This window comes from Chiloscyllium punctatum, chromosome 1, assembly GCF_047496795.1.
Source record: "Chiloscyllium punctatum isolate Juve2018m chromosome 1, sChiPun1.3, whole genome shotgun sequence".
Taxonomy (NCBI): domain Eukaryota; kingdom Metazoa; phylum Chordata; class Chondrichthyes; order Orectolobiformes; family Hemiscylliidae; genus Chiloscyllium; species Chiloscyllium punctatum.
The window spans coordinates 172,441,521-172,451,656 of record NC_092739.1 but is presented as its reverse complement, the minus strand read 5'-3'; the positions used below and the strand labels follow the sequence as shown (position 1 = coordinate 172,451,656).

Sequence of the window (10,136 nt, the reverse complement as noted above, 5' to 3'; positions counted from 1 at the left end):
TCCCCCTGCGTCCTGTTCTGCTCCCCCTGTGTCCTGTTCTGCTCCCCCTGTGTCCTGTTCTGTTCCCCCAGTGTCCTGTCCTGCTCCCCCTGTGTCCTGTTCTGTTCCCCCAGTGTCCTGTTCTGTTCCCCCTGTCTCCTGTTCTGCTCCCCCTGTGTCCTGTTCTGCTCCCCCAGTGTCCTGTTCTGTTCCCCCAGTGTCCTGTTCTGCTCCCCCAGTGTCCTGTTCTGCTCCCCCTGTGTCCTGTTCTGCTCCCCCTGTGTCCTGTTCTGCTCCCCCAGTGTCCTGTTCTGCTCCCCCAGTGTCCTGTTCTGTTCCACCAGTGTCCTGTTCTGTTCCCCCAGTGTCCTGTTCTGCTCCCCCAGTGTCCTGTTCTGTTCCCCCAGTGTCGTGTTCTGCTCCCCCAGTGTCCTGTTCTGTTCCCCCAGTGTCCTGGTCTGCTCCCCCAGTGTCTTGTTCTGCTCCCTCAGTGTCCTGTTCTGCTCCCCCAGTGTCCTTTTCTGCTCCCCCAGTGTCCTGCCCTGCTCCCCCAGTGTCCTGCCCTGCTCCCCCAGTGTCCTGTTCTGCTCCCCCAGTGTCCTGTTCTGCTCCCCCAGTGTCCTGTTCTGCTCCCCCAGTGTCCTGTTCTGCTCCCCCTGCGTCCTGTTCTGCTCCCCCAGTGTCCTGTTCTGCTCCCCCTGTCTCTAGTTCTGCTCCCCCAGTGTCCTGTTCTGTTCCCCCAGTGTCCTGTTCTGCTCCCCCTGCGTCCTGTTCTGCTCCCCCTGCGTCCTGTTCTGCTCCCCCTGAGTCCTGTTCTGCTCCCTCTGAGTCCTGTTCTGTTCCCCCAGTGTCCTGTTCTGCTCCCCCAGTGTCCTGTTCTGCTCCCCCAGTGTCGTGTTCTGTTCCCCCAGTGTCCTGTTCTTTTCCCCCAGTGTCCTGTTCTGTCCCCCAGTCTCCTGTTCTGCTCCCCCAGTGTCCTGTTCTGCTCCCCCAGTGTCCTGTTCTGCTCCCCCAGTGTCCTGTTCTGTTCCCCCAGTGTCCTGTTCTGTTCCCCCAGTGTCCAGTTCTGCTCCCCCAGTGTCCAGTTCTGCTCCCCCAGTGTCCTGTTCTGCTCCCCCAGTGTCCTGTTCTGTTCCCCCAGTGTCCTGTTCTGCTCCCCCAGTGTCCTGTTCTGCTCCCCCTGCGTCCTGTTCTGCTCCCTCAGTGTCCTGTTCTGCTCCCCCAGTGTCCTGTTCTGCTCCCCCAGTGTCCTGTTCTGCTCCCCCTGAGTCCTGTTCTGCTCCCCCTGAGTCCTGTTCTGTTCCCCCAGTGTCCTGTTCTGCTCCCCCAGTGTCCTGTTATGCTCCCCCAGTGTCCTGTTCTGCTCCCCCAGTGTCCTGTTCTGTTCCCCCAGTGTCCTGTTCTGCTCCCCCAGTGTCCTGTTCTGCTCCCCCAGTGTCCTGTTCTGCTCCCCCTGAGTCCTGTTCTGTTCCCCCAGTGTCCTGTTCTGCTCCCCCAGTGTCCTGTTCTGCTCCCTCAGTGTCCTGTTCTGCTCCCTCAGTGTCCTGTTCTGCTCCTCCAGTGTCCTGTTCTGCTCCCCCAGTGTCCTGTTCTGCTCCCCCAGTGTCCTGTTCTGCTCCCCCTGAGTCCTGTTCTGTTCCCCCAGTGTCCTGTTCTGCTCCCCCAGTGTCCTGTTCTGCTCCCTCAGTGTCCTGTTCTGCTCCCTCAGTGTCCTGTTCTGCTCCCCCAGTGTCCTGTTCTGCTCCCCCTGAGTCCTGTTCTGTTCCCCCAGTGTCCTGTTCTGCTCCCCCTGAGTCCTGTTCTGTTCCCCCAGTGTCCTGTTCTGCTCCCCCTGAGTCCTGTTCTGTTCCCCCAGTGTCCTGTTCTGCTCCCCCAGTGTCCTGTTCTGCTCCCTCAGTGTCCTGTTCTGCTCCCTCAGTGTCCTGTTCTGCTCCTCCAGTGTCCTGTTCTGCTCCCCCAGTGTCCTGTTCTGCTCCCCCTGCGTCCTGTTCTGCTCCCCCTGTGTCCTGTTCTGCTCCCCCTGAGTCCTGTTCTGCTCCCCCAGTGTCCTGTTCTGCTCCCCCAGTGTCCTGTTCTGCTCCCCCAGTGTCCTGTTCTGCTCCCCCAGTGTCCTGTTCTGTTCCCCCAGTGTCCTGTTCTGTTCCCCCAGTCTCTAGTTCTGCTCCCCCTGTGTCCTGTTCTGCTCCCCCAGTGTCCTGTTCTGCTCCCCCAGTATCGTGTTCTGCTCCCCCAGTGTCCTGTTCTGCTCCCCCAGTGTCCAGTTCTGCTCCCCCAGTGTCCAGTTCTGCTCCCCCAGTGTCCAGTTCTGCTCCCCCAGTGTCCTGTTCTGTTCCCCCAGTGTCCTGTTCTGCTCCCCCAGTGTCCTGTTCTGCTCCCCCTGTGTCCTGTTCTGCTCCCCGTGAGTCCTGTTCTGCTCCCCCAGTGTCCTGTTCTGCTCCCCCAGTGTCCTGTTCTGCTCCCCCAGTGTCCTGTTCTGTTCCCCCAGTGTCCTGTTCTGCTCCCCCAGTGTCCTGTTCTGCTCCCCCAGTGTCCTGTTCTGCTCCCCCTGTGTCCTGTTCTGCTCCCCCGGTGTCCTGTTCTGCTCCCCGTGAGTCCTGTTCTGCTCCCCCAGTGTCCTGTTCTGCTCCCCCAGTGTCCTGTTCTGCTCCCCCAGTGTCCTGTTCTGTTCCCCCAGTGTCCTGTTCTGCTCCCCCAGTGTCCTGTTCTGCTCCCCCGGTGTCCTGTTCTGCTCCCCGTGAGTCCTGTTCTGTTCCCCCGGTGTCCTGTTCTGCTGCCCCAGTGTCCTGTTCTGCTCCCCCAGTGTCCTGTTCTGCTCCCCCAGTGTCCTGTTCTCTTCCCCCAGTGTCCTGTTCTGTTCCCCCAGTGTCCTGTTCTGCTCCCCCAGTCTCTAGTTCTGCTCCCCCAGTGTCCTGTTCTGCTCCCCCAGTGTCCTGTTCTGCTCCCCCAGTGTCCTGTTCTGTTCCCCCAGTGTCCTGTTCTGCTCCCCGTGAGTCCTGTTCTGTTCCCCCGGTGTCCTGTTCTGCTGCCCCAGTGTCCTGTTCTGCTCCCCCAGTATCCTGTTCTGCTCCCCCAGTGTCCTGTTCTGTTCCCCCAGTGTCCAGTTCTGTTCCCCCAGTGTCCAGTTCTGCTCCCCCAGTGTTCTGTTCTGTTCCCCCAGTATCCTGTTCTGCTCCCCCTGCGTCATGTTCTGTTCCCCCAGTGTCCTGTTCTGTTCCCCCAGTGTCCTGTTCTGTTCCCCCAGTGTCCTGTTCTGTTCCCCCAGTGTCCTGTTCTGCTCCCCCTGTGTCCTGTTCTGCTCCCCCAGTGTCCTGTTCTGCTCCCCCTGTGTCCTGTTCTGCTCCCCCTGTGTCCTGTTCTGCTCCCCCAGTGTCCTGTTCTGCTCCCCCAGTGTCCTGTTCTGCTCCCCCAATGTCCTGTTCTGCTCCCCCAGTGTCCTGTTCTGTTCCCCCAGTGTCCTGTTCTGCTCCCCCAGTGTCCTGTCCTGCTCCCTCAGTGTCCTGTTCTGTTCCCCCAGTGTCCTGTTCTGTTCCCCCAGTGTCCTGTTCTGCTCCGCCTGTCTCTAGTTCAGCTCCCCCAGTGTCCTGTTCTGCTCCCCCTGTGTCCTGTTCTGCTCCCCCTGTGTCCTGTTCTGCTCCCCCAGTGTCCTGTTCTGCTCCCCCAGTGTCCTGTTCTGCTCCCCCAATGTCCTGTTCTGCTCCCCCAGTGTCCTGTTCTGCTCCCTCAGTGTCCTGTTCTGCTCCCCCAGTGTCCTGTTCTGCTCCCCCAGTGTCCTGTTCTGTTCCCCCAGTGTCCTGTTCTGCTCCCCCTGTGTCCTGTTCTGCTCCCCCTGTGTCCTGTTCTGCTCCCCCAGTGTCCTGTTCTGCTCCCCCAGTGTCCTGTTCTGCTCCCCCAGTGTCCTGTTCTGTTCCCCCAGTGTCCTGTTCTGCTCCCCCTGAGTCCTGTTCTGTTCCCCCAGTGTCCTGTTCTGCTCCCCCTGCGTCCTGTTCTGCTCCCCCTGCGTCCTGTTCTGCTCCCCCAGTGTCCTGTTATGCTCCCCCAGTGTCCTGTTATGCTCCCCCTGCGTCATGTTCTGTTCCCCCAGCGTCCTGTCCTGTTCCCCCAGCGTCCTGTTCTGTTCCCCCAGTGTCCTGTTCTTTTCCCCCAGTGTCCTGTTCTGCTCCCTCAGTGTCCTGTTCTGCTCCCCCAGTGTCCTGTTCTGCTCCCCCAGTGTCCTGTTCTGCTCCCCCTGTCTCTTGTTCTGTTCCCCCAGTGTCCTGTTCTGCTCCCCCAGTGTCCTGTTCTGCTCCCCCAGTGTCCTGTTCTGTTCCCCCAGTGTCCTGTTCTGCTCCCCCTGCGTCCTGTTCTGCTCCCCCAGTGTCCTGTTCTGTTCCCCGAGCGTCCTGTTCGTCTCCCCCAGTCTCTAGTTCTGCTCCCCCTGTGTCCTGTTCTGCTCCCCCAGTGTCCTGTTCTACTCCCCCAGTGTCCTGTTCTGCTCCCCCTGCGTCCTGTTCTGCTCCCCCAGTGTCCTGTTCTGTTCCCCCAGTGTCCTGTTCTGCTCCCCCAGTGTCCTGTTCCACTCCCCCAGTGTCCTGTTCTGCTCCCCGAGTGTCCTGTTCTGCTCCCCCAGTGTCCTGTTCTGTTCCCCCAGTGTCCTGATCTGCTCCCCCAGTGTCCTGTTCCGCTCCCCCAGTGTCCTGTTCCGCTCCCCCAGTGTCCTGTTCTGCTCCCCCTCCGTCCTGTTCTGCTCCCCCAGTGTCCTGTTCTGCTCCCCCTCCGTCCTGTTCTGCTCCCCCTCCGTCCTGTTCTGCTCCCCCAGTGTCCTGTTCTGCTCCCCCAGTGTCCTGTTCTGCTCCCCCTCCGTCCTGTTCTGCTCCCCCTCCGTCCTGTTCTGCTCCCCCTGTCTGCTGATCTGCTCCCCCAGTGTCCTGTTCCGCTCCCCCCGTGTCCTGTTCCGCTCCCCCAGTGTCCTGTTCTGTTCCCCCAGTGTCCTGATCTGCTCCCCCAGTGTCCTGTTCCGCTCCCCCAGTGTCCTGTTCTGCTCCCCCAGTGTCCTGTTCTGCTCCCCCAGTGTCCTGTTCTGCTCCCCCTCCGTCCTGTTCTGCTCCCTCTGCTGTATGAAGGACTTTCTGAATTGGTTTCACTCTCTGGAATGTGTGAGTTCAAACGCGAGTCTAGAAAGTCTGGACCTTTTTTCCCTGTTTTTCCGGAATCTAAGGGGTCCATTTGCAGAGGTTTCTTCCATCACATGGGCTGTTCCTGAGGTGAATAGCAAAAGTGTTTTCAGGAAGTCGGAGTGATTCAAATGTTGGTGTATTTATTTAAATTGAGCTGAGAACCATTTAAAAAGGACATGGGGGCACCGTGTTTATACCCAGAGTGGTTTGTGTGTGGTATAAATGTTTAAGGAAGTGCTGGATGCAGGTACCTTTACAATATTTAAAAGGACGTTTGTATAAGTTCATGAACCAATCAGTTTTGGTGTGATATGGGCCAACAAAGGTCAACAGGTCTAATTGAGATTGGCTGGTTTGGATTGACTGAAGCAAAGGGGCTGTTTCGGTGCTGTCTGATTTGATGAATCGATGTTGTCCTTGTTGCAGTTTGAGAATGAGATTGCAGTGTGCTCTCTGACCTTACTCCCACTCCATTCCAGGCCCACCATGATGATATATTGCATGTCGTTGCCACCGTGGCCCATTCGATAGGACACAATATCGGAATGCTGCACGATGATGGTCGAGGTTGTGCATGTCCACAAGCCTCCTGTCTCATGATCGAGAGAAAAAGGTGATGTATATTTCTCAACAGTGAGCCTTGTTTCTCTGGTTCTCATTCAGGACATCGAACAACTACAATGAGCTGCCTATCACATGTATTTGTGTTAATTGTTGAAGCATTCACTCTGTGAACTGTTTCATACTGAGAACAGGGAATAGATGATTTACTTTCAGACTAACCAATAGCTGTTGCATCTCTGGTGACTGGAACCCACTGAGCATCATGCTCCCACTGTTTCCTGAGTTGTTCTGTTTGTGTTCATGTTCCTTCAGACATGTCATTATACTGACACTATTGACGAAAGTTGGCAAGGACTGATTAGGGATAGTCAACATGGCTCTGTGCATGGAAAAGTGTCCTCTCACTGACTTGACTGAGTTTTTTAAAAGTAACCAAGTGAATTGATGAGGCAGAGCAGTGGATGTGATCCATATGGACTTCAGTGAGGCATTCAACAAGGTTCTTCATAGTAGACTGGTTAACAAGGTTAGATCACATGGAACAGAGGGAGAAGTAACCATTTTGTTACAGAACTGGTTTGAAGGTCGAAGACAGAGGGTGGTGTTGGAGGGTTGTTTTACAGGCCAGAGGCCTGTGACCATTCTGTGAATAGTGCTGTGTATGAGCGACAGTCCACACTTTTCCCTGAATTCAAATCTGAAGGATCTGTGCTGGGCCCACTGCTTTTCGTCATTTATATAAATGATTTGGATGTGAATATAGGAAGTATAGTTAGTAAGTTTGCAGATGACACCAAAATTGGAGGTGTAGTGGACAGCGAAGAGGTTACCTCAGATTACAACAGGATCTTGATAAGATGGGCCAATGGCAGCGGGAGATGGAGTTTAATTCAGATAAATGCGAGGTGCTGCATTTTGGGAAAGCAAATCTTAGCAGGACTTATACACTTAATGGTGAGGTCCTCGGCAGTGTTGCTGAACAAAGAGACCTTGGAGTGCAGGTTCATAGCTCCTTGAAAGTGGAGTCACAGGTAGATAGGATAGTGAAGAAGGCGTTTGGTATGCTTTCCTTTATTGGTCAGAGTATTGAGTACAGGAGTTGGGAGGTCATGTTGCGGCTGTACGGGACATTGGTTAGGCCACTGTTGGAATATTGCGTCCAATTTTGGTCTCTCTGCTATCAGAAAGATATTGTGAAAGTTGAAAGGGTTTGAACTGTAGAGACAGATTGAATAAGGTGGAGCTATTTTCCGTGGAGTGTAGGCTGAGGGGTGACCTTGTAAAGGTTTTTAAAATCATGAGGGGCATGGATAGGATAAATAGGTCTTTTCCCTGGGGTGGGACAGTCTAGAACTAAAGGGTGTAGGTTTAAGGTGAGAGGGGAAAGATTTAAAAGGGACCTAAAGGGCAATGTTTTCACACAGAGGGTGGTGTGGACATAGAATGAGCTGCTAGAGGAAGTGGTGGAGACTGGTACAATTACAGCATTGAAAAGGCACGGATGTATAAATAAGAAGGATTTAGAGAGATATGGACCAAATGCTGGCAAATGGGACTAGATTAGGTTGGGATGTCTGGTCGGCATGGACAAGTTGGACTGAAAGGTCTGTTTCCATGCTGTACACCTCTATGACGTGAATTAGAACAAGTCAGCATGGATTTAGTAAGGAAAGGTCGTGACTAATAAACCCATTAGAGTTCTTTGAAGAGTAGGTTAGACCAGGGAACCCCTGTGGATGTTATCTACCTAGACTTCCAAAAGGCCCTTTGATAAGGTGTGTCACAGGAGGCTGCTGAGCAAGGTGAGGGCCCATGGTGTTTGAGGTGAGCTACTGACATGGATTGAGGATTGGCTGTCTGACAGAAGGCAGAGGGTTGGGATAAAAGGTTCTTTGTCGGAATGGCAGTTGGTGACAAGTGGTGACCCGCAGGATTCAGTGTTGGGGTCACAGCTGTTCATGAAGGTACTGGGGGCATTCCGGTGAAGTTCGGTGATGATATGATGTTAGGCGGGCAGGCCAGTAGTTCTGAGGAGGTGGGGAGGCTGCTGAAAGATTTAAACAGTTTAGGAGAATGTTCCAGGAAATGGCTGATAAAATGCAATGTGAGCAAATGCGAGGTCTTGCCCTTTGGAAAAAAGAACACAGGCATGGGAGTGTTTTATAAACGGTGAGAAAATTCGTAAAGCCAAAGTACAAAGGGATCTGGGAGTGCTTGTCCAGGATTCTCGAAAGGTTCACTTGCAGGTTGAGTCTGTGGTTAAGAAACAAATGCAATGTCATTTATCTCAAGAGGGTTGGAATGTAAAAGCAGTGATGTGCTACTGAGACTTTATAAAGCTCTGGTTAGGTAAAAACAATGACTGCAGATGCTGAAAATCAAATTCTGGATTAGTGGTGCTGGAAGAGCACAGCAGTTCAGGCAGCATCCAACGAGCAGCGAAATCAACGTTTCGGGCAAAAGCCCTTCATCAGGAATAAAGGCAGTGAGCCTGAAGCGTGGAGAGATAAGCTAGAGGAGGGTGGGGGTGGGGAGAGATGGACATAGAGTACAATGGGTGAGTGGGGGAGGGGATGAAGGTGATAGGTCAAGGAGGAGAGGGTGGAGTGGATAGGTGGAAAAGGAGATAGGCAGGTCGGACAAGTCAAGGAGACAGTAAGTGAGCTGGAAGTTTGAAACTAGGATGAGGTGGGGGAAGGGGAAATGAGGAAGCTGTTGAAGTCCACATTGATGCCCTGGGGTTGAAGTGTTCCGAGGCGGAAGATGAGGCGTTCTTCCTCCAGGCGTCTGGTGGTGAGGGAGCGGCGGTGAAGGAGGCCCAGGACCTCCATGTCCTCAGCAGAGTGGGAGGGGGAGTTGAAATGTTGGGCCACGGGGCGGTTTGGTTGATTGGTGCGGGTGTCTCGGAGATGTTCCCTAAAGCGCTCTGCTAGGAGGCGCCCAGTCTCCCCAATGTAGAGGAGACCACATCGGGAGCAACGGATACAATAAATGATATTGGTGGATGTGCAGGTGAAACTTTGATGGATGTGGAAGGCTCCTTTAGGGCCTTGGATAGAGGTGAGGGAGGAGGTGTGGACACAGGTTTTACAGTTCCTGCGGTGGCAGGGGAAAGTGCCAGAATGGGAGGGTGGGTCGTAGGGGGGTGTGGACCTGACCAGGTAGTCACGGAGGGAACGGTCTTTGCGGAAGGCGGAAAGGGGTGGGGAGGGAAATATATCCCTGGTGGTGGGGTCTTTTTGGAGGTGGCGGAAATGTCGGTGGATGATTTGGTTTATGCGAAGGTTGGTAGGGTGGAAGGTGAGCACCAGGGGCGTTCTGTCCTTGTTACAGTTGGAGGGGTGGGGTCTGAGGGCGGAGGTGCGGGATGTGGACGAGATGTGTTGGAGGGCATCTTTAACCACGTGGGAAGGGAAATTGCGGTCTCTAAAGAAGGAGGCCATCTGGTGTGTCCTATGTGTCCAGTTTTGGACTCCACACCTCAGGAAGGATATACTGGCACTGGAGCATGTCCAGCGGAGATTCACACGGATGATCCCTGGAATGGTAGGCCGAAGATATGATGAATGGCTGAGGATCCTGGGATTGTATTCATTAGAGTTTAGAAGGTTAAGGGGAGATCTAATAGAAACGTACAAGATAATGAATGGCTTAGAAAGGGTGGACAATAGGAATTTGTTTCCGTCAGACGGGAATGCTCGGACCCGTGTGCACAGCCTTAGAATGAGAGGGGGTCAATTTAGATTGGAAATGAGGAGACATTTCTTCAGCCAGAGAGTGGTGGGCCTGTGGAATTCGTTGCCATGGAGCACAGTGGAGGCCGGGACGTTAAATGTCTTCAAGGCAGAGAGTGATAAATTCTTAATCTCACAAGGAATTAAGGGATTCGGGGAGAGTGTGGGTGAATGGTGTTGAAATTCCCATCAGCCATGATTGAATAACGGAGTGGACCTGATGGGCCGAATGGCCTTACTTCCACTCCTAAGTCTTATGGACTCGATGACTCTATCCAGGACAAAAGAAAGGCTTTCAACAGATTTCTTTCATAAACCTGCGAATAAATGTTTTTTTAGGAACAAATGTATTCCTTCAGCAAATAGAAAATCTTGTCATCTCGTCAGTCACAATGTCTTAATCCCAGGTCAATACCAGGACACCCTGAGGTCAAATCAGGCAATGCAGCTGTTCATCTGAGGAGCAGGACAATTAACGTTTCGAACACAAGCTCTTCAACATCACCTGATGAAGAGCTCATGCTCGAAACATTGACTCTCCTGCTCCTCGGACGCTGCCTGGCCTGTTGTGTTTTACCCAGGTTTCTGAAGGGGTGTGACAGAGTAAATACTGAGAGGATGTTTTCCCTCATGGGAGAGAGTCTAGGACTCAGAATAAAGGGCAGTGATTTAATACTGAGATGAGGAATTGTTACTCTCAGAGGGT

At 53.7% G+C, this 10,136-nt stretch overlaps 1 protein-coding gene across 1 annotated transcript in view; it reads left to right on the top strand.

Moving 5' to 3' along the window:
• The first annotated feature begins 5,618 nt into the window (after positions 1-5,618).
• Positions 5,619-10,136, top strand: part of LOC140480760 (disintegrin and metalloproteinase domain-containing protein 12-like) — a 246,847-nt gene continuing 242,329 nt past the window's right edge. Inside the window, exon 1 of the mRNA XM_072576104.1 lies at positions 5,619-5,745. Within this exon, the coding sequence (XP_072432205.1) occupies positions 5,678-5,745 (68 nt within the window). The 5' untranslated portion in view covers positions 5,619-5,677. The remainder of the gene's footprint in view (positions 5,746-10,136) is intronic.